The sequence below is a fragment of the Callithrix jacchus genome, chromosome 15 (assembly GCF_049354715.1).
Source record: "Callithrix jacchus isolate 240 chromosome 15, calJac240_pri, whole genome shotgun sequence".
NCBI lineage: Eukaryota > Metazoa > Chordata > Mammalia > Primates > Cebidae > Callithrix > Callithrix jacchus.
In genome coordinates this window covers 35,292,523-35,316,707 of record NC_133516.1, presented here as the reverse complement: position 1 = coordinate 35,316,707, position 24,185 = coordinate 35,292,523, and the positions used below count along the sequence as shown (strand labels likewise).

Sequence of the window (24,185 nt, the reverse complement as noted above, 5' to 3'; positions counted from 1 at the left end):
TCTCTGAGTACTTGCTTGTTTGCAAAGGATTTTATTTTTCCTTCACTTATGAAGCTTAGTTTGGCTGGATATGAAATTCTGGGTTGAAAGTTCTTTTCTTTAAGGATGTTGAATATTGGCCCCCACTCTCTTCTGGCTTGTAGGGTTTCTGCTGAGAGATCTGCTGTGAGTCTGATGGGCTTCCCTTTGTGGGTGACCCGACCTTTCTCTCTGGCTGCCCATAGCATTTTCTCCTTCATTTCAACCCTGGTGAGTCTGACGATTATGTGCCTTGGGGTTGCTCTTCTTGAGGAATATCTTTGTGGTGTTCTCTGTATTTCTTGGACTTGAATATTGGCCTGCCTTGCTAGGTTGGGGAAGTTTTCCTGGATCATATCCTGAAGAGTATTTTCCAACTTGGATTCATTCTCTCCGTCACATTCAGGTACACCTATCAAACGTAGATTAGGTCTTTTCACATAGTCCCATATTTCTTGGAGACTTTGTTCATTCCTTTTCATCCTTTTTTCTCTAATCTTGTCTTCTCGTTTTATTTCATTGAGTTGATCTTCAACCTCTGATATCCTTTCTTCTGCTTGGTCAATTCAGCTGTTGAAACTTGTGCATGCTTTGTGAAGTTCTCATGTGTTTTTCAGCTCCGTCAATTCACTTATCTTCCTCTCTAAGCTGTTTATTCTCGTTAGCATTTCATCAAATATTTTTTCAAGGTTTTTAGTTTCTTTACATTGGGTTAGAACATGTTCTTTTAGCTCACAGAAGTTTCTTATTACCTACCTTCTGAAGCCCGATTCTGTCAATTCATCACACTCATTCTCCATCCAGCCTTGTTCCCTTGCTGGTGAGGAGTTGTGATCCCTTGTAGGAGGAGAGGCATTCTGATTTCAGGTGTTTTCATCCTTTTTGCACTGGTTTCTTCCCATCTTTGTGTATTTATCCACCTGTCGCCTTTATAGTTGTAGACTTTCAGATTGGGTCTCTGAGTGGACATCCAGCTTGTTGATAATGAAGTTATTTCTTTCTGATTCTTAGTTTTCCTTCTAACAGTGAGGCCCCTCTGCTATAGGACTGCCAAGGTCCACTCCAGGCCTTGCTTGCCTGGGGAATCACCTGCAGCGGTTGCAGAACAGTAAGGGTTGCTGCCAGTTTCTTCTTCTGCTATCTTTGTCCCAGAAGGATACCTGCCAGATGTCAGTCTGAGCTCTCCTTTATGAGGTGACTCTTTGGATATATGGGGGTCAGGGAACTGCTTGAGGAGACAGGTTGTCCTTTATAGGAGCTCAAGTGCTGAGCTGTGAGCTCCATTGTTCATTCAGAGCTGCTGGGCAGGTACGTTTAAGTCTGCTGCAGCAGAACCCATAAACCCCCCCTTTTTTTTCCCCAGGTGCTTTGTCCTGGGAAGTTAGGGTTTTAATTATGAGTTTCTGTTGTGCTGCTGCCTTTTTTCAGGGCTTCCCTGCCCAGTGAGGCGGCAGCCTAGTCACTCTCTGCCTGCAGAGGCTTTGGTAAGCTGCTCTGGGCTCCGCCCAGCTGCCGTGTGAACTTCCTGCAGTCCTGTTTATACAGGTATAGTTAGAACTGCCTTGACAATGGCGGTCCACCTGTATAGTGGCGGACTCTCTCTTAATGGCAGGCTGCCTCGGCAATGGCAGACTACCTCCATAGTGGTGGACTGCCTCGATAATGGTGGACGCCCCTCCCCCACAGAGCTGGACCATCCCGGGTTCAGCTGTGCTTACTATGAAACTCTCAATCCAGAGTGTTTCCAATTGCTGTTTTTTTGTGGGGGTGGGAGCAGCCGAGCTTGATCACCTGGCTCCCTGCCTCAGAGCCCTTTTTTTTTTTTGAAGTTGAACGGTCAACTCTGTCTCCCAGGTGTTCCAGTCGCCTGTTGAAAAGGCGCCGGGATCTGTGTGATTTCCCGTGCGGCGACCCACTGCACCAGCTGAAACAGCCGCGCTGAGATTCATGGCACTTTTTTTGCCCTGGTAGCTCCTGGCCTGGCTCCCTGTTTCAGTCCCCTTTTTTATCAGTTGAATGGGTGACTCTGTCTCCCAGGAGCTCCAATTGCCAGCTAAAACGGTGCCTGGACCTGTGTATTTTGTATGGAGAACCACTGGGCCACGGCGCTGGCCAAAACAACCAAGCTGGCAACCCATGGGGCTCCTCTGCCTGGGAATCTCCTGGTCTCTGGGCAATAAAAATCCACCTGGAAATGTGGTGTCTACTCACCCTCCGTGCTTTCGCTGGGAGCTGCAATCCTGAGCTGCCCCTAATTGGCGATCTTGGATCTGTCTCCTAAAATTTTTTAAATAGGTAAAGACAATGGAGAATGAAGAAAAAGAGAAAGTTGCTTACGAAAGGACTTAGAAAAGTAATAACATTTCCAAATAAGGAAGGGGCATAGACTGTGAGCTGGGACATGCCTGTGAGCATGTCCAGCACAAATATCTTAGTTAAAGTACGAGGACATAAAATGTATGTATTCCCTTATATCTAACAGCTACATAGGATAGGGCTTAACAAAGAGTTACTAGCAAAAAGCAAGAAGGCTTTAAAAGAAACTACTACTTCTAACATTTATTATTACTATTATTCTTTAACAAGAAGGGAAACTTTGAGGAGGAACTTTTTACTTTCTACAATGAACAATAGCAAATATTTTGCCTGATTTTGTGCTTGGTGAAAAACAAAATGAATAGGTTATCTGATGGGCTCCACAAGGTTGGTTTCGAGGATATTCTTTTTTTTTTTTTTTAATAAGAACCTGATAAAGCTTATAAGGTTTTGAGGATATTCTTGAGAGCCTTTAGGTAACTCTGAGGCCACAAATCTTATGTTTATTTGTATATTGTAAAATATGTGTTTTCTTTTTAGTATGTCATCAAAAAACTGAACCTCAGAAATGCCTCTAGCCGAGAGCGGCAAGCTGCTGAACAGGAAGCCCAGCTCTTGTCTCAGCTGAAGCATCCCAACATTGTCACCTACAAGGAGTCATGGGAGGGAGGAGACGGTCTACTCTACATTGTCATGGGCTTCTGTGAAGGAGGTGATCTGTACCGAAAGCTCAGGGAACAGAAAGGGCAGCTTCTGCCTGAGAATCAGGTGGTAGAGTGGTTTGTACAGATCGCCATGGCTTTACAGGTACTGTGTAGACTAATGGCATCCCAGCTTGCTCCCAGATAGCAAGGAGATGGCAGGTGTACTTTGGGAAAATGTTTTCTTCAAATACTTATGTGTAGAAATGTACCCAATCACTTTTGCTGTAGCACTGGAACTTTTCTAGCAAGTGATACCTATATTAAAATAGATTTCATGTCTAATTGCAGGGGAAGCCCACTCATTTAATATCAGTAGCAAAGTCAGTTTGAAGGACCCTGAGGCAACCAAGAGCAAAGAGTGACTCTGTTTGTTATCTGTTGGTCAGCTATGTCATGCTGAAATGCGGCTAGGTTAATTAATATGCCCAGTGATTTCATCTGTCACTCTGCTGTGGTAGAGCAGATGGAAATGCAAAACAAGTTTTCTTTTTTTTTATTTTTTAGAATTGGGCAACACGTCATTCCATAAGCTGGAATAAGCATTCCTACAAGTTTGTGTTTTAATATACATATAACTCAAAAGTGAGACTTATTTATGAAATACTATTTTGGAACTGGGCAGACTTGTCCAGAATTAATTGACCCTGTTTAAATTCTAAGATACTTTCTCTAAATAAAAATGCTCTTGCTATATTTGAAAATATTATTAAGCTGAGGATTTCATGGGTCTGAGAGGACTGCATCTGACCGTATAAGTTGTCCTACCTTCAGTGGGAGTTTGTAAGCTTTTTTTTTTTTTTTTTTCGAGACGGAGTCTCACTCTGAAACCCAGGCTGGAGTGCAGTGGCACGATCATGGCTCATTGCAACCTCTGCCTCCAAGGTTCAAGTGATTCTCGTGCCTCAGCCTCCCGAGTAGCTGGGATTGTAGGTCTATGCAACCATACCTAGCTAATTTTTGTATTTATTTAGTAGAGATGTGGTTTTGCCATGTTGCCTAGGCTGGTCTTGAACGCCTGCCTCAAATGATCCACCCACCTTGGCCTCCCACAGTGCTGGCTGCCACTGTGCCTGGCCTATAAGCATATTTTTAAACCCGATTTATGTAATGCTAAAATGGTATAGTTGTCAAGCTACCAGGGAGCAGTTTTGAGGGGCACTGGGCAAGTCAATTTTCTTATTTAGGGAACTTAATTTTCTTATTTCAAAAATTATAAATTAGACCTTTTATTTAGAGATTATAAAGCAATAATGTTTGATAGGTGTTGGTTGAATAAAAGAATTGTATGGTTGGTTACTCTTTATGGTCGCTTACTCTTTTTTTTTTGAGACGAATTTTGCTTTTGTTGCCCAGGCTGAAGTGCAATGGTGTGATCTTGGCTCACTGCAACCTCTGCCTTAGCTGGGATTACAGGTATGCACTACCATGCCCGGCTAATTTTGTATTTTTAGTAAAGATGGAGTTTCTCCATGTTGATCAGGCTGGTCTTAAACTCCTGACCTCAGGTTATCTGCCCGCCTCAGCCTCCCAAAGTGCTGGGATTACAGCTGTGAGCCAGTGTACCCAGCCTATGTATGGTCAATTACTCTTTATTGCCAAAGACTCTAACTCATGCTATTGCTGATGGTATGTAATAAGCCAGGAATAAATGTGTAATTAAGTCTATTTATATGTAATAAAATGTTATTTCTTTCCTCAGTATTTACATGAAAAACACATCCTTCATCGAGATCTGAAAACTCAAAATGTCTTCCTAACAAGAACAAACATCATCAAAGTGGGGGACCTAGGAATTGCCAGAGTGTTAGAGAACCACTGTGACATGGCTAGCACCCTCATTGGCACACCCTACTACATGAGCCCTGAATTGTTCTCAAACAAACCCTACAACTATAAGGTAGGACTGGGCTCTGTATACTGGCTCACCTTGTCTCTGGGAGAGTACTCATAATTTCAGAAATTAGTTACATCAGAGAATTATTTGTGAATCTGTTTAAGGAAAATGTTTTCTTTTTTTAAAGGAAAAAAATGTAAATAAATGATTCTGACATTTAATCATTTACTGTTTTTATTTTTTAGTCTGATGTTTGGGCTCTAGGATGCTGTGTCTATGAAATGGCTACCCTGAAGCATGCTTTCAATGCAAAAGATATGAATTCTTTAGTTTATCGGATTATTGAAGGAAAGGTAAAGAATAACCTAGAACTAATTGAGTAGTGTTTCTATAGTGCCACCTTATAAATAGCTACTAGCAAAATCATTGATGATATTGTTGAGTCATGGAGTAATAACTGATACTGGGTTGATAGGAATGGTGGGTCCCTTCTGTGGGGAAGTTCAGACTAGAGGAAAAGGGATTGATGAATCATTTCTTAATATTAATCTATAAGATGGCTTAATGGCTCAAAATAATTGGCTTTTTGAAAACATATGCCTATAATCATAGGATGTGCAGATGCTTTGAGAGGCTATTTATATCTTCTTCTAAGCAACCTATGATTCAATGAGCTACATTTAAAATGAGTTTACTCTGTTCAAACTTGATGTTCCTTTGATAATCATCACAATAATCAGTAACTAATTAAGAACCACAGAAAGCATTGTGTCTGATATGGACTCCAAAGTGACTGGCTTTATGTGTTAGTTCCATGAGGCTAATTGCCCTTTATAATGTCAGGCATCCATGTACCGTTAAGATTTGTTTTTGTTTTTTTTAAGATGGAGTTTCTCTCTTGTCTCCCAGGCTGGAGTGCAATGGCATGATCTCAGCTCACTGCAACCTCCATCTCCCAGGTTCAAGCAGTTCTCATGCTTCAGCTTACGTAGCTGAGATTACATGCACGTGCCACCACACCTGGCTAATTTATGTATTTTTAGTACAGACAGGGTTTCACAATGTTGGCCAGGCTTGTCTCGAACTCCTGACCTCAGGTGATCTGCCTGCCTTGGCCTCCTAAAATGCTGGGATTGCAGGCGTGAGCCATTGCCCCCAGCTAATGTACCATTAAGTTTTAAAGGCCATGAATCACCTACTAATTTTAGTATCTCACAACTCATTTAATTTTTCAATTTGAAACATATTGAAAAACAGACACAGAAGTAAAATTTTCTTATAATGCCACTACTTAAGAATCAAACAAGAAGGGAGTGAAATTCTTTTCTCTTTCTATGCCCATTCCCTGGAAGATGACCAATGCTAGCAATTTGGCATATTGCCTTTCTGGCTTTTTCCTGACTTTATACAGACATAACTGTGTGTGTGTGTGTGTGTGTGTGTGTGTGTGTGTGTGTGTATGTGTGCGCGCATGCACATACGTACACCCACAGATTTTTGAAAGAAACTGAAATGGAATCAGGCTGTTAATATGGTACATAACTTGTTTTTTGGACTGTATATATGAGGGACATCTTTCCAAGTCAGTACCTGTAAGTCTTGTATTTTTTTAACCTGCTGCCTAGTTTCGTTCTTTCTTTTTTTTTTTTTTTTTTGAAATGTTGCCCAGCCGAGAGTGCAGTGGTATGATCTTGACTCACATCAACCTCCACCTCCCTGGTTCAAGCAATTCCTCTGCCTCAGCCTCCTGAGTAGCTGGGATTACAGGTGCATGCCACCATGTCCAGCTAATTTTTTTTTTTTTTTTTGAGACAGAGTCTCACTGTTGCCCAGGCTGGAGTGCAATGGCACAATCTTGGCTCACTGCAACCTCCACCTCCCAGGTTCAAGTGATTCTCTGCCTTAGCCTCCTGAGTAGCTGGGACTGCAGGTGCACCACCACGCCCTGCTAACTTTTGTATTTTTAGTAAAGATGGGGTTTCACCATATTGGCCAGGCTGGTCTCCAACTGCTGACCTCATGATCTGCCCTCCTTGGCCTCTCAAAGTGCTGGGATTACAGGTGTGAGCCACTACACCCGGCCAGTTTTCTTGTATTTTTAGTGGAGATGGGGTTTCACCATGTTGGACAGACTGGTCTTGAACTACTGACCTCAGGCAATCTGCCTGCCTCTGCCTCCCAAAGTGCAGGGATTACAGGCATGAGCCACCGCACCTGACCCTAGTTTCTATAAGAAGAATGTATGATAATTTATTCCACAAATCCCCTATGGATGAACACATGTTGTTTCCAGTTGTTTACTACTGCAAGAACAGTACTGCATTAAACATCCTGGTCCATAAGCCTTTAGGAAACTCATGCTCTTATTCCTCAATGAGAGAGTCATCATATGGGACTGCTGGATTGAAGGATATACTTTTACAATTTTACAACTTGTTATCTTACAACTGGGATACCAGTACACTTCCTGTAGACTAATATACTGATTGTTTTCTGTTTATGTGGATATATGACTCTAAGTAAATATCGGAAAACCTCTACCAGCTTTTACTTTGTTTCACAAGACTATTAGTCATATTTACAGTACTGTTTTTCTTTGTAGCTGCCACCAATGCCAAGAGATTATAGCCCAGAGCTGGCAGAACTGATAAGAACAATGCTGAGCAAAAGGCCTGAAGAAAGGCCGTCTGTGAGGAGCATCCTGAGGCAACCTTATATCAAGCGCCAAATCTCCTCCTTTTTGGAGGCCACAAAGATGTAAGATACTTCCCTTGTAAATAGCTGGGCTAAATAGATGGTGTAAAAGAAGGTGGCTTTTATAATATTCATATGTAAAAATTGATGGTGACTTTTTTTAAAAAACAAGAAATAAAATGGCATGATTACATATATAGAGGAGGGAAAATTCTACCCTCTTAGGGTTTTTTGGCTGAGCTTGAAAATTAAACTTATAATTTAACAGGAGAAAAGCATATAGATTTATTTAATACCTGAATAAGTTTTATGTGACACAGGAGCCCTCATAAGGAAGTGAAGACCCAAAGAAGTGGCAAAACCTAAATGCTTTTGTGCTTGATTCAACAAAGAGAGGCAATTGTGGAAAACTAAACTATGTGGAGAGGCTAAAGAAAGATAAGAATTATTTTAATAAGGTCTATTTATAGAATTCTCTCAGTTTCAGCTTTCCATTCTTGATGACAAGAATTTTACTTTCTTTCTGGTACAGGGAGGACATGTTTCATATGGGAGTTTTATCTTCTGCTTTCTAGAAGAAAAAGGGAAGGTCAGAGTGCCCTTATTGCACTTAGTTTTTAAAGCGCCTTAGCCCAAAATAGTCTTTATGCCAAAGTAGCATATTTTGGCATGGCATATTCTCCCAGTCTTCAAATACATGTTGATATTTGCTTAATTGCTAAAATCAGAAATTTGGAGAACCACTGTCACATTCCTCAGAGGGTTCTAAGAAATATAGTGTAAGTCTTTTTTAAAAAGGAAATATGTACTACTCTGGGTACACTGCCTATGGGTTAGCCCTGTTTGCAAGGAGCAGCCAAATAATTTTTTTAAAAAGGGCATATGTTTCAGAAATTATAATTAGAGAGTATCTGAGAAACCTATCATCTCACTATGTAAGATACTAATATTTAAAAAGTAGTGCTCGCATTTCTGAGAGTTCTTATAAAGTTCTCTCTTCATTCATATAACTTCCCAAGAGAAGAATTCTTTACTTTGACTTGCAGATTCTACCTTTACTCAACAGGTATTCCAGGATCTAAGACTTAGGGCTGGACAAAACTATCACAATCTGTTTGGCTTCCCTTCTTGCCTTGTAGCATGTTAAATTTGGAAAGAGAGGAAGCAGTGCTAGAGACACCTCAGGGAATAAAAAAGAACCATCTTTTTGTGCAAATTGTCTATATAATTTCCCACCAACTAGACCTTTGGCCTTCCAATGTACTGATCTTCATGCTCCTCTTGAATTCTCCAGAGGTGTAGCTCAGTTTTCGAAATGACACACTAAAATAGTTGGGGATATTATTCCTGTATACATTTATTCTATGAGTCAGGACTAAGTATACCAATAATTTTTACTCTCAAAGTTAGCTAAGTAGTTGTGGTATTATTATAAACATCTAAAATTTGAAAACAAAAATTATCCTGGTACTTCCGTATGTGAGGCAATCTCCCATAGAATTTGTATTTTGGAGTAATTTTGTATAAACAGAAAAGTTGGAAAGTTAGTGGGGAGAGTTCCTGTATACTCCTCATCTAGTTTCTTCTGTGATTGTATGCCCTAATGCATTTATTTGTCAAAACTGAGAAACCAACATTGAAATGCTACTATTGACTTGGTTGGGAGCAGTGGCTCATGCCTGTAAATCTAGCACTTTGGGAGGCTGAGGCTGGCAGATCACCTGAGGTCAGGAGTTCGAGACCAGCCTTGCCAACATTTAGAAGAGACAAAACCTTGTCTCTACTACTAAAAAAAAAAAAAAATTAGCCAGGCGTGGTGGCACGCACCTGTAGTCCCAGTTTCTTGGGAGGCTGAGACTCAAGAATCACTTAAACCCAGGCAGTGGAGGTTACAGTGAGCTGAGAGCGCGCCACTGCACTCTAGCCTGGGTGACAGAGTGAGACTGTCTCAATTTTTAAAAAAAGAAAGAAATACTACTGTTGACTAAATTCCAGACTTACTTTGGCTTTCACCAGTTTTTTTTCTCTAATGTCTCTTTTCTGTTCCAGGGTCCAATCCAGGATATATTACATCTAATCAGGGGTCCATGATTGTTTCTCACTTTATTTTTTATGACCTTGAATTTTTCAAAGACTACTGGTCAGGTGTTTTGTAGGATGCCCCTTAGATTTTTAGAAAACTATTCTCTATAAATGGTCCAATTCTATAAAGGAACTCATTGTATATACACATACTCCCACATATACATTAAAATACCTTAATCTTCAATGTCTTGATAATTTTCTTTTTTCCTTCATAAAGAAAAACCTCCAAAAATAACATTAAAAATGGTGACTCTAAATCCAAGCCTGTTGCTACAGTGGTTTCCAGAAAGGCAGAATCAGATCATGAAGTAATCCACCCCCAACCACAGTCTTCTGAGGGTTCCCAGACATGTATAATGGTACGTTTCTTTTTAAGGGGTATGTGTTTTAGAAACTGCACTTAAAAAAATAGGCCATCTAAGTAAATTATTATATGTGAAATGATTAGCTTTACTGAAGATTCTGTTATACAATTAATTCCTTATTGTAAGGAAAGAATACTGGTTAAGGTGATTGATTTAGGTTTATCCAAACTGGGCTGTCAAATTGTTCATGAAGTCAGTGCTGTAATAACTAAGAATTTTTTAGGTGAAATTTCTGTAACGAAACTAACCATTTTAAAGTGAACAATTAAGGGTGGGCACAGTGGCTCATGCCTGTAATCCCAACATTTTGGGAAGCTGAGGCTGGCAGATTACTTGAGGTCAAGAGTTCCAGACCAGCCTGGCCAACATGGTGAAACCTCGTCTCTACTGAAAATACAAAAATTAACTGGTCGTGGTGGCGGGTGCCTGTAATCCCAGCTACTCAGGTGGCTGAGGCAGGAGAACTGCTTGAACCTGGGAGTTGGAAGTTGCAATGAGCCAAGATCACACCACTGCACTCCAGCCTGGGTGACAGAATGAGACTCTGTCTCAAAAGTAAGAATAAAATAAAATAAAATAAATAATTAAATAAAGTGGTGAATTAAGTGCAGCCAGTACATTCACAATGTTGTACAACCATCACTTCTATGTAGTGGTAAAACATTTTTATCACCTCAGAGGAAATCCCTTCCTCATTAAACAGTGCTTCACCTGGCCCCTGGGAACTACCAGTGTGTTTTCTTTCTCTGTGAAGTTACCTGTCCTGGATAGTTCATATAAATAGAATCATTAAATATGTGACCTTTTGTTTCTGGTGTCTTCCACTATATTTTCAAGGTTCATTCATGTAGCATGTATGAATACTTCATTTCTTTTTAGATCTGGCTACCATTGTATGGATATACCACAGTTTGTTTATCCATTCATCCATTAATGGACATTTGGGTTTTTTTCACCTTTTGGCTGTTACTATGAACATTTGTGTGCAAGTAGTTGAGAACCTGTTTTCCATTCTTTTGGATATATACCTAGCAGTGGAATTGCTGAGTCAAATGGTAATTTTGGTTTGATTTTCTGAGGAACTTTTGGCACTGTTTTCTGCAGTGGCTGTACCATTTGACATTCCCATCAGCAGTGCACAAGGGTTCCAGTTTCTCTTCATCTTTGCCAACACTTGTTATTTTCTAAATTTTGATTCTAGCCATCTTAGTGGGTGTAAAGTGGTATTTCATTATATTTTTGATTTGTATTTCCCTAATGATTAATGACATACAGCATCTTTTCACATGCTCTTTGGCCATTTGTATGTCCTCTTTGGAGAAATATCTGCTAAAGCTTTTGCCTTTTTTTTTTTTGAGACAGGGTCTCACTCTGTTGCCCAGGCTGGAGTGCAATGGTGTGATCACAGCTAACTGTAGCCTCTGTCTCTTGGGATCAAGTGATCCTCTCACCTCAGCCTCCTGAGTAGCTAGGACCACAGCATGCCATCACACCTGGCTAATTTTTTTTTTTTATAGAGACAAAGTCTTACTATATTGCCCAGGCTGATCTCAAACTCCTGGGCTCAGGTGATCCTCCCACCTTGGCTTCCCAACGTGCTGGGATTACAGGCATGAGCCACTGTGCCCAGCCTTTTTTTTTTTTTTTTTTAACAGAGAGGATCTTGCTGTGTCACCCAGGCTGGAGTACAGTGGCATCATCCTAGCTCACTGCAACCTTTGAACTCCTAGACTCAAGGGATCCTCCTACCTCAGCCTTCTCGTTAGCTGGGTGTACAACTGCGCACCACTGTGCCTGGCTTATTATTTTTGTAGAGGTGGGTCTCACTCTGTTGCCTAGGCTGGTCTTGAACTCCTGGGCTCAAGCAATTCTTCCTTTTCTTCCCAGAGTGCTAAGATTACAAGTATGAACCACACATCACCCAGCTCCTACCCAGTTTTAAATGGGTGTTTTTTGTCTTTTTGTTGTTGAGTTATAAGAGTTCTCAATCCGTGTTCCAGTTACTAGTCCTTATCAGACGACTTGCAGATATTTTCTCCATTGTCTAAGTTGTCTTTGCTTTCCTTTTATAATTAAAACAAATTTTTTTTGTTTTTTTTCACTCTTTTGATAATGTCCTTTTCACAAAAGCTTCTAATTTTGATGAAGTCCAACGTATCTATTTTTTTCTTTTGTTTTCATAGCTAAGAATCCCTTGCCAACTTCAACATCTGGAAGGTTTATGCCATAGTTTCTTCTAAAACATAGTTATAGTTTTCGCTTTTATGTTTAGGTTGTGGATTCAATTCTTAGTTTTAATTTTTTTCATTATGATAAAATACACATAATGTAAAATTTACTATCTTAAACATTTGTAAGTGTACAATTCAGTGGTGATAAATACATCTACAATGTTGTGCAGCCATTACCACTCATCTTCATAACTCTTTGATATTGTAAAACTGAAACTGTTCAAATTAAACGGTATCTCCCCATTCCTTACTACCCCAGTCCCTGGCAGCAACCATTCTACTTTATGTCTCCGTGGTTTTTAAGTACCTCAGATAAGTGATCATGCAGTATTTGTCTTTCATGTCTGCCTTATTTCATTTCATATAATGTCTTCAAGGTTCATCCATGTTGGGACATATGTCAGAATTTCCTTCCTTTTTAATGCTGAATATTCAGTTGTACGTAAATCCCGCATTTTGTTATCCAGTTCATCTGCAGATATACATTTGTGTTGTTTTCACCTTTTGACTACTATGGATAATGCTGTTATGAATATGGGTCTACACATATCTCTTTGAGACCCTGATTTCTTTTCTTTTGTTTTCTTTTTATTTTTGAGATGGAGTGTCGCTCTGTCACCCAGGGTGGAGTGCAGTGGCGCCATCTCAGCTCACTGTAACCTCTGCCTCCTGGATTCAAGTGATTCTCCTGCCTTAGCCTCCCATGTGGTTGGGATTACAGGCATTTGTCACCACACCCAGCTAATTTTTGTATTTTTAGTAGACACGGGGTTTCACCATGTTGGCCAGGCTGGTCTCAAACTCCTGACGTCAGGTCATCCACCCGCCTCGGCCCCCCAAAGTGCTGGGATTACAGGCATGAGCCAAGACCCTGATTTCTACTTTTTTGGGTATATAACCAGAAGGTGATCACATGGTAATTGTGCTTTTAACTTTTCAAGGACCTGCAGAACTGTTTTCTACAACTTCTGTATCATTTTACATTCTTATCAGTAGTGCATGAAGGTTCCAGTTTCTCTACATTCTCACCAATACTTGTTATTTTCTAGGATCTTTTAATTATAGCTATCCTAATGGGCATGAGGTGGTATCTCATTGCAGTTTTGATTTGCATTTCCTTAGTGATTAGTTATGTTGAGCATTTTTCATGTGCTTATTGGCTGTTTGCATATCTTTTTGGGAGAAATGGCTATTCAAGTTCTTTGCCCATTTTTGAGTTGGGTCATTCATTTTTTGCTTTTTCTGGATTCTCCTATTCAAGATGTCAGTTCCTAATCACATATATAATTTGTAAATATTTTTTCTCATTTTGTGGGTTGCCTTTTTACTCTGTTGATAGTATCTTTTGATGCACAAAAGTTTTAATTTTTATGAAATCCAATTTGTCCTTTTCTTGTGTTGCTTTTGTCTTTGATGTCCTATCCAGAAAATAATTGCCAAATCCAAAGTTGTGAAGTCTTGGCCTTATGTCTGCTTCTGAGAGTTTTATAGTTTTAGGTCTTACATTTAGGTTTTTTGTTCATTTTGAGTTAATTTTTTTTTTTTTTTTGAGACAGAGTTTCACCCTTGTTGCCCAGGCTGGAGTGCAATGGTGCGATTTCGGCTCACTGCAACCTCCACTTCCTGGTTTCAAGCAATTCTCCTGCCTCAGCCTTCTGAGTAGCTGGGATTACAGGCATGTGCCACTATGCCCGGCTATTTTTTTTGTATTTTTAGTAGAGATGGGGTTTCTTCATGTTGGTCAGGCTATTCTTGAACTCCTGACCTCAGGTGATCCACTTGCCTTGGCCTCCCAAAGTACTGGGATTACAGGCGTGACCCACAGTGCCTGGCTGTTAATTTTTATATATGGTGTTAGGTAGAGGTCTGACTACATTCTTCTGTGTGTGGATATCTCGTTTTTTCAGCATTATTTGTTGAAAAAGCTGTCTTTTCCTCATCAAATGATCTTGGCACCTTTGTCAAAAATAATTTAACCATATATGTGAAGGTTTATTTCTGGGTTCCCTATTTCCTTCCATTGGTTTCTATGTCTAATGTCTGTTTTTATACCAATATTACAATGTTTTGCTTATCTAGTTTTGTAGTATGTTTTAAAATCATGGGACATGAGTCCTACATCTCTATTCTTCCTTTTCAACATTGCTTTGACTATTTGAGATCCCTTGAGATTCCATGTGAATTTTAGGATGGATATTTCTGTTCTTGCAAAGAATGTCATTGGGATTTTTACAGGGATTTGATTGAGTCTATAGATTGCTGTGGGTAGTATTAATATATTAACAACATTAAGCTCTCCTCAAGGAGATGCCTAATTGTAAAAAGAGAAAGAAAGAACAATGTTAAGTCTTCTAACCCGTGAATATGGGATGTGTTTCTGTTTATGTCCTCTTTAAATTTCTTTCAGCACTATTTTGTAGATTTCACTATGTAAGTCTTTCTTCCACCTTTTGGTTAATTCCTAATTATTTTACTCTTTTTGATACTGTTGTAAATTGGTTTGTTCTTGTAATTTGCTTCTCAGATTGTCTATTGTTAGTGTATAGAAATGGAACCGATTTTTATGTATTGACTTTCCTTCCCTCTTGCTACCTTGCTCAATTCATTTATTAGTTCCAACAGTTTTTGTGTGTGGAATCTAGGGTTTTCTACATGCAGGATCATATCTACAAAAGGAGATAATCTTACTTCTTCTTTTCTAGTTTTGATGCTTTTTTTTCCGTTGCTTAATTGCATTGGCTAGAACTGCTAGTACTATATTGACTAGAAGAGGTGAAAACAGGCATTCTTGCCTTGTTCCTGATCCAGAAAATGTTCATAATTTGTACTCCAAAGAAATTCAGTAGTCTGTCATCAGACTCTTCTCTTCTCAGCATTCAATTTTCCAGCCTTCCGGTCATTGTACCTTACCTCTGTGCCTTCAATGTAGAGTTCCCAGCTGCTCATTGCTGTTGTGGCCTAGCAGCATCTCTGGCCACAGTGCCAGTCCTGCCTCTGCTTGGTCCCTGCCCTGGCTTATTTCTTTTCTTTTCTGAGACAGGATCTCACTGTGTCAACCAGGCTGGAGTGCAGTGGTGCAATCACGGCTCACTGCAGCTTTGACCTCCTGGCTCAAGCAATCCTCCCACCTCAGCCTTCCAAGTAGCTGGGACTACAGGTACTTGCCACCATGCCCAGCTAAATTTTTTGTGTATTTTTTTAATAGAAATGCAGTTTTGCCATATTGCCTAGGCTTGTCTCAAACTCCAGGCCTCAAGCTATCCTCTTGCCTCTGCCTACCAAAGTTCTGGGATAATAGGTGTGAGCCACTGCACTCGGCCTGGTTTATTTTACTTAGCATGTTTTCAGGGTTCATTCATGTTTTAGTATGTATCAGAACTTAATTCCTTTTTATTGGTTAGTAATATTCCATTGTATGTATTTGCCATATATATATTTTTTGAAACAAGATTTCACTCCTGTCACCCAGGCTGGAATGCAGTGGTGGTCTCTCAGTTCACTACACCCTCCACCTCCCAGGCTTAAGCAATCCTCTTGTATCAGCCTCCCAAATAAGTGGGACTACAGATGTGCACCACCATGCCCAGCCAATTTTTCTATTTTTAGTAGAGATGGGGTTTCACTAGGTTGCCCAGGCTGATCTCAAGCTGCTGGGTCTCCAGCTCCTGTCCTCAAGTGATTCACTTGCCTCAGCCTCCCAAAGTGCTGGAATTACAGGTGTGAGCCACCATGCCCAGCAGTATTTGCTACATTTTGTTTATCCCTTTATCTGCTGATGGACTTTTGGGTTGTTTCCGCCTTTTAGCTATTTTGAATAAAGCTGCTATAAACATTGCTGTACAATTTCTTGAGTCCCTGCTTTCAGTTCCTTGGAGTACATACTTAGTGGAATTGCTGGGTCATATGGTAATTCCATGTTTAACTTTTTGAGGAATGTGTTGTTGCATTTTGAGTTGATTTTTGTATGTGATGTGAGGTGTACTATAATAATTTCCAGACATGTTTTCATTCAGGTTGAAGGCAAATGTTTGTCCGAGGAGAAACCCAGGGTCTCTGATCCCTTGAAGTCACCTGCCAGCCTGAAAGCTCATACCTGCAAACAGGACTTAAGCAATACCACAGAACTAGCCACAATCAGTAGGGTAAATATTGACATCTTACCTGCAAAAGGGAGGGACTCAGTGAGCGACGGCTTTGTTCAGGAGAATCAGCCAGCACACTTGGATGCCTCTACTGAGTTAGGAGGTAAATGCAGTATTTCTCAAGTGGAAGAGGAGATGCCGCGGGACAACACTAAATCCAGTGCTCAGCCTGAAAACCTGATTCCCATGTGGTCCTCTGACTTCACTGGGGAAAAGAATGAACTATTGAAGCCTCTGCAGCCCCTAATCAAAGAACAAAAGCCAAAGGACCAGGTGAGTAATATGCACATGTGAGGTATTGGTTTCAGAGAGAGGACTGAAAGTGCAGATGTAAATATGTGGGTTCTTTTTTCATTTTAGGAAAGTCATTTATTCTGTGTATTAGTTTAAACATAGAAGAATATCTGCATCAACCTAAAAAGAAACCTAGTACCCTGTAACAGTCACTCACCATTTCCTCTTGCCCACAACCCCTGGCAACATTTGTCCCTATGGATTTGCCTATTCTGAGCATTTCATGTAAATGGAATCAGAATGTATGGCTTTGTGTATTTGGCTTCTTTTACTTAACGTGCTATTTTCAAGGTTTATCTATGATATAGCAACATTTTATTCCTTTATTCCTGTTCATTTATTTTATATAAAATGTACCAACATTTTACTCCTTTTAAAAAATTTAATTTTTAGGCCGGGTGCAGTGGCTCACGCCTGTAATCCCAGCACTTTGGGAGGCTGAGGTGGACAGATCACCTGAGATCATGAGTTCAAGACCAGCCTGACCAACATGGAGAAATGCCGTCTCTACTAAAAATTCAAAAATTAGCTGAGCGTGGTGGTGCATGCCTGTAATCCCAGCTCCTCGGGAGGCTAAGGCAGGAGAATCTCTTGAACCTGGGAGACGGAGGTTGTGGTGAGCCGAGATCACACCATCTCACTCCAGCCTGGGCAATAAGAGCAAAACTCTGTCTCAAAAAAAAAAAATTAGGCCGGGCGCAGTGGCTCAAGCCTGTAATCCCAGCACTTTGGGAGGCCGAGGCGGATGGATCACGAGGTCGGCAGATCGAGACCATCCTGGTCAACATGGTGAAACCCCGTCTCTATTAAAAATTACAAAAAATTAGCTGGGCACGGTGGCGTGTGCCTGTAATCCCAGCTACTCAGGAGGCTGAGGCAGGAAAATTGCCTGAACCCAGAGGGTGGAGGTTGCGGTGAGCCGAGATTGCGCCATTGCACTCCAGCCTGGGTAACAAGAGCGAAACTCCATCTCAAAAAAAAAAAAAAAATTAATTTTTAAAGTTATTTGAGATGGGGTCTCACTCTGCTGCTCAGGCTAGAGTGCAGTAGTCAAACACAGCTCACTGCAGCCTTGACCTCCTGGGCTTAAGTGATCCTCCTGCCTGTAGCTGGGACCGCAAACATGCCTAGCTAATTTTTTAATTTCTGTTTCTTGTAGAGAGATAGGGTCTTGCCATGGCCATGTTGCCCAGGCTGGTTTCTCAACTCCTGTGCTCAAGCAGTCCTCCCAACTTGGCCTCCCAATGTGCTGGAATTACAGGCATGAGCCACTGCACTCTGCCTTATTCCTTATTGCCGAATAATATACTGTATTTGTGTGTGTGTGTGTGTGTAGATATATATATATGTTTGAGATGGAATCTTCATTCTGTCACCCAGGCTGGAGTACAGTGGTGCAATCTCAGCTCACTGTAACCTCTGCCTCGTGGGTTCAAGTCATTCTCATGCCTCAGCCTCCTGAGTAGCTGAGACAGCAGGTGTGCACCACCACGCCCAGCTAATTTTAATATTTTTAGTAGAGATGGGGTTTCACATCTCGGCCAGACTGGTCTCAAACTCCTGATCTCAAGTGATTCACCCGCTTCAGCCTCCCAAAGTGCTGGGATTACAGTTGTGAACCAGCATGCCCAGCCTGTATATATTTTGTTCATACATTCGTCACTTGATGAACATTTGGGTTGTTTCCCCTTTTTAGCTACTTTTGTTTTCTAAGAGGAAGGTTATATGTGGATAATGCTGCTATGAACACCTGTATACAAGTTTTTGTGTGGACATATATTTTCAGTTCTGTTGAGTATGTGCCTTGGAGTAGAATTGCTGGGTCATATGGTAACTCTATGTATTGAACTTTTTGAGGAACTACAAAATTGTTTTCCAAAGCAGCTGTATAATTTTATTTCTGCCAGCAATATATGAGGGTTCCAGTTTATCTGCATCCATGCCAGCACTTGTTAATTGTTTATTGTTTTGAACATAATCATCCTTGTAGGTGTGAAGCGGTTGTGATTTGCATCTCCCTAATGACCAATGATGTTACACATCTTTTTTTTTTTAAAAAAAACGGTCTTGCCCTGTCACCCAAGCTAGAGTGCAGTAGCATGATCTCGCTTCATTGCAACCTCTGCCTCCTGAGTTCAAGCGATTCTCCTGCCTCAGCCTCCTGAGTAGCTAGGATTACAGGCGTGTGCCACCAGGACCAGCTAATTTTTATAGTTTTTTTAAGTAGAGATGGGGTTTAACCCCTTCCAGGAGGCAGAGCCAGGCTGGAAACTTCTCATCTCAAATGATCAGCCTGGCTCTGCCTCCTAAAGTATTGGGATTACAGGTGTGAACCACTGCACCCAGCCTTGAACATCTTTTTATTACTTTTTGGCCATTGGTATACTTCCTTTGGAGAAATAATCTATTCTAATCCTTTGCCAATTTTAAAATTGGTTTATTTATCATTTTATTATTGAATTCTAAGAGTTCTTTATTCTAGATACCAGTTCCTAATTAGATACAGCATTTGAAAATATTGTCTCCTGACCAGGAGCTCACGCCTGTAATCCCAGCACTTTGGGAGTCTGAGGAGAGCAGATCATTTGAGGTCAGGAGTTCAAGACCAGCCTGGCCAACATAGTGAAACCCAGTTTCTACTAAAAATACAAAACTTAGCCAGGTGTGGTGGCACACCCTGTAATTCCAGCTACTCATGAAGCTGAGGCAGGAGAATCACTTGAACCAGAAGGTGGAGGTTTCTGAGGCACTATCTCTGCTCACTGCAGCCTCCGTATCCTAGGTTCAAGCAATTCTTCTGCCTCAGCCTCCCAAGTAGCTGAGACTACAGGTGTGTACCACCATACTCAGCTAATTTTTGTATTTTTAGTAAAGGTGGGGTTTCACCATATTGCCCAGACTGGTCTCGAACTCCTGACCTCATGATCCACCTGCATCCACCTGGATGGCAGGAGGGTGCTTTTTAGGGTATATCCAAATAACTGATATTTACCTTGGAAATAAATTTGCATTAAATTGGAATTCATTTAAAACATTTGTTCATCTTCAAAATAGAAAACCTATGAAAAGTTAATGAAGAGTTTTTTTTTAAATAACTGGATCAAATATCAGTAGTTTAAGATTAGCAACAATTTAAGTGATTTAATTAAAACAATTATTGGCTGGGCGCAGTGGCTCAGGCCTGTAATACCAGCACTTTCGGAGGCTGAGGTGGGTGGATCACGAAGTCAAGAGATCGAGACCATCCTGGCCAACATTGTGAAACTCTGTCTCTACTAAAAACACAAAAATTAGCAGGGTGTGGTGGCACGCACCTGTGGTCCCAGCTACTCGGGAGGCTGAGACAGAAGAATCGCTTGAACCCAGGAGGTGAAGGTTGCAGTGAGCTGAGATTGCGCCACTGCACTCCAGCCTGGCGACAGAGCAAGACTCTGTCTCAAAAAAAAAACCAACAATTATTTTTATTTGGAGGAAGAGAAAAAAGAACATTGGGATAACTGATGTTGACATTTTGTCTTTACCTGTCCACATTGCAAATAAACATTCATTTTAAGAAAGATAACTCCTCATTTTCTTTTTAATTAATTAATTATTTATTTTCTTTTTAATTTATTTTAAAAAATTTATTTTGAGACACTCTTGCTGTGTCACCCATGCTAGAGTACAGTGGCATGATCACAACTTATGGTAGCCTCGACCTCCTGGGCTCATGCGATCCTCTCACTTCAGCCTCCTGGGTAGCTGTGACTACCTGGCATATCACCACATCTGACTTTTTTTTTTTAATGAAGATGGAGGTCTCACTATGTTGCTCAGGCTGGTCTTGAACTCCTGGCCTCAAGTCGTCCTCCTGACTTGGCCTCCCAGAGCGTTGGGATTACAGGTGTGAGCTACCATACTCAGCTTCTTCTCATTTTCATTTATAATTTTAAAAGTAGGCATGGAGAGTTTGGCCATTTGGATGTTCAAAAGACTTTTCATTATTTTGTGTTTTTGTATGTGTTTGCTTCATTTTATTATTATTTTTTAACTGTTGTATTATGATTTAATCTCATTGCATAAAAATTTGAAATTGCAACTGTTTTTGTTTTCTAAGAGGAAGGTTATATATGCCTCTATATTTAATTCTGCATTGTTAAATTTGAACCATACTGTGAACTTTACATCATGATGGGTCATTTTAGAACTTCCATGTAATACTTTAAATTGCAATATGGAAACAATTTTTAAAACTGTGGAAAGTCTTCATGCTAAAGACAAAAGCCACTTTTTTTTTTTTGGAGATGGAATTTCGCTCTTGTTGCCCAGGCTGAAGTGCAGTGGTGCAATCTCAGCTCACTGCAGCCTTCGCCTCCCAGGTTCAAGCAATTCTCCTGCCTCAGCCTCCCAAGTAGCTGGGATCATAGGCATGTGCTGCCATGCCCAGCTTATTTTGTATTTTTAATAGAGTCAGGGTGGTCCCTGTTGGTCAGGCTGGTCTTCAACCTCAGGTGATCTGCTCCCACTTCGCCTCCCAAAGTGAAAGGGTTACAGGTGTGAGCCACCGTGCCCGGCCAAAAGCCACTTTTTATGGGCACCTTACTTTGGATTATAATGTACCGGGTTGCTGCTATACTTTAAAATGCCATTTTATTATTTTTAAGGATCAAGTTGCTGGTGAATGTATTATAGAAAAACAGGGCAGAATCCACCCAGATTTACAGCCACACAACTCTGGATCTGAACCTTCCCTGTCTCGACAGTGGCGGCAGAGGAAGAGAGAACAGACTGAGCACAGAGGGGAAAAGAGACAGGTTGGCAGAGATCTCTTTGCTGTATGTCATTTTGCTTTTGTTTGGGAGGTGGACATTGGAAAGCTCAATTTCTGTTTAGAGTAATTAACAATTGCCAAAAAGGCATGTAGGAAATGCAAGGAACATATAGAGAAGGGTGGCAGTGGCAAGATGCTAAATGCTAGTTTTCAAATATTAGTGAGTTGGAAGCAGAGTAAGGATTTTATCTTCTCTAGCAAAGATGGACAGATCATTTTGAAAGTTAAAGGAATAGGCTAATGAGAGTACACCTTTGACTCCATCTATATTGTACTGATGAACAGTTCTTTCTTCAGCTTCTCCACAGAATTATGTTGACATATCATTTCTTGAAGTAACTTCCACAGATATCCTCTGACAAATACAGAAACCATTGACAAATACATAGAGAACCTGCTGATAGGGGAACACTGGAAGGGGCTATATATGAAACCTATAATCTTTTTTAATTATTTAAGTTCCAAGAGTCGCCTCCTCAAATTTTGCCCTCTCATCCCATTGTTGGAAAAGTGAATATCACATCAACACAAAAAGATGCTACAAACCAATGTAGAGTGGTCACTGGGCCTGCGAGCAGTTCAAGGAGCAGTGAGATGTTATCATCAAAGGTTTGTGGGACTATATGTTGGATTTTTAATAACCTTATAGCCAGCTGGGTGCAGTGGCTCATGCCTGTAATCCCAGCACATTGGGAGGCCAACGTGGGTGGATCACGAGGTCAAGAGATCCATACCATCCTGGCCAACATGATGAAACCCTGTCTCTTCTAAAAATAATACAAAAACTAGCAGGGCTTGGTGGCATGCACCCATCGCCCTAGCTACTCAGGAGGCTGAGGCAGGTGAATCACTTCAGCCCCGGAGGTGGAGATTGCAGTGAGCTGAGATCGAGCCACTGCACTTCAGCCTGGTGACAGAGTGAGACTATGTCTCACAAAAAAAAAAACACAAAAAAACTTACAGCACTTTGGGAGGCTGAAGCAAGAGGATCAGTTGAGCCCAGGAGTACAAGACTTGCATGGGCAATGGGCAATATATAGTGAGACCTTGTCTCTACAAAAATATTAAAAATTAGCCAAATGTGGTGGCACATGCCTATAATGCCACTACTCATGAAGCCGAGGTGGGAGGGTGGTTTGAACCCAACAGGGGAAGGTTGAGGAGAGCTGAGATCAGCCTGGGTGACAGAGTGAGAACCTGTCTCAAAAACAAAAACCCCCAAAACCTTCTTTTAAAGCTTTTCGGTTACAAAATCCTGTGTATATTGTGAAGTTTTGTGTTAAAACACCTTACCGCTGCTTCTTGCCAAACATGGGAAGGGACAGATGGGACAATGTGATCTCAGCAGAATTTTATTTTATTTTTTCAATTTTTTTTTAGATGAAATCTCGCTCTTTCACCCAGGCTGGAGTGCGGTGGCATGATCTTCGCTCACTGCAACCTCTACCGCCTGGGTTCAAGCAATTCTCCTGCCTTGGCCTCCCAAATAGCTGAAACTACAGGTGCCAGCCACCATGCTTGGCTAATTTTTGTATTTTTAGTAGAGACAGGGTTTTGCCATGTTGGTCAGGCTTGTCCCAAACTCCTGACCTCAGGTGATCTACCTGCCTTGGCCTCCCAAAGTGCTAGGATTACAGGTGTGAGCCACCACGCCCAGCCTCAGCAGAATCTTTGATTAAAACGGACAGATTCTGTGGTTTCAGAGATGGTCGCTTCTAGTGAATTAAGGAAACCAAGTAGATTCTGAATATGGTAAATGTGAAAGTCCTTATTTGCCTTTCCAAAAATGAGTACTTCCCAGAAACGAAGGCTGTGATCATTTCTCACTGGTAGCTATAACCCTGCTGTGGGCTGATTTCCAATGGACACTCCTCTAGGTCCAGTGCAAGACCTTTTTTTTTTTTTTTTTGGTGTTGCTGTGTCACCCATGCTGGAATACAACCTTTTCCTTTTTTTTTTGAGACGGAGTCTTGCTCTGTCACCTGGCTAGAGTCCAGTGGCACTAGGGAGACCCTAGTTCAAGCAATTCCCCTGCCTCAACCTCCCGAGTAGCTGGAATTATAGGCACACACCAGCACGCCCGGCTAATTTTTTGTATTTTAGTAGATATGGGGTTTCACCATGTTGGCCAGGATGGTCTTGATCTCCTGACCTCATGATCCGTCCATCTCAGCCTCCCATAGTGCTGGGATTACAGGCATGAGCCACTGCGCCTGGCCATTTTTTTTTTTTTGAGACAGAACCTTGCTGTGTCACCCAGGCTAGAGTGCAATGGCACGATCTTGGCTCACTGCAACGTCTGCCTCCCAGATTCAAGCAGTTCTGCCTCAGCCTCCCAAGTAACTGGGATAACAGGTGTGTGCCACCATGCTCAGCTAATTTTTGTATTTTTAGTAGAGACAGGATTTCACCATGTTGGCCAGACTGGCCTCAAACTTCTGACCTCGTGATCTGACTGCCTTGGCTTCCCAGAGTGCTGGGATTACAGGCCTGGACCACTGCACCTGGCCAAGACCTTTTTCTTAATGTTGGATGATATATCATGCATTGTAGGTGTTACATGAATAGTGAGTAAGAGTGGAAGTGACTCTGTGACTTTCTTTTAAAGGATCGACCATTATCAGCCAGAGAGAGGAGGCGACTAAAGCAGTCACAGGAAGAAATGTTCCCTTCAGGTAAAGTTGATTTCTTT

General features: G+C 41.1%; 1 protein-coding gene across 27 annotated transcripts in view; it reads left to right on the top strand.

Annotated features, from left to right (window-relative positions):
• NEK4 (NIMA related kinase 4) overlaps window positions 1–24,185 on the top strand; it is a 70,435-nt gene that overhangs the window by 6,572 nt on the left and 39,678 nt on the right. For 8 of the 27 annotated variants that reach the window (XR_004734619.3, XR_013527356.1, XR_004734618.3 and 5 more), the window contains exons 2-10: window positions 2,875–3,141; window positions 4,738–4,935; window positions 5,118–5,225; window positions 7,475–7,629; window positions 9,869–10,010; window positions 16,261–16,662; window positions 21,327–21,497; window positions 21,953–22,102; window positions 24,102–24,168. Coding sequence is in view for 20 of the 27 variants with exons in the window: in XM_008981799.4 (XP_008980047.1) it covers window positions 2,875–3,141; window positions 4,738–4,935; window positions 5,118–5,225; window positions 7,475–7,629; window positions 9,869–10,010; window positions 16,261–16,662; window positions 21,327–21,497; window positions 21,953–22,102; window positions 24,102–24,168 (1,660 nt within the window). In the remaining 7 variants the exon portion in view is untranslated. The remainder of the gene's footprint in view (window positions 1–2,874; window positions 3,142–4,737; window positions 4,936–5,117; window positions 5,226–7,474; window positions 7,630–9,868; window positions 10,011–16,260; window positions 16,663–21,326; window positions 21,498–21,952; window positions 22,103–24,101; window positions 24,169–24,185) is intronic. The other 19 variants (XR_013527358.1, XR_013527357.1, XM_002807590.6 and 16 more) reach the window with 10 other exon arrangements.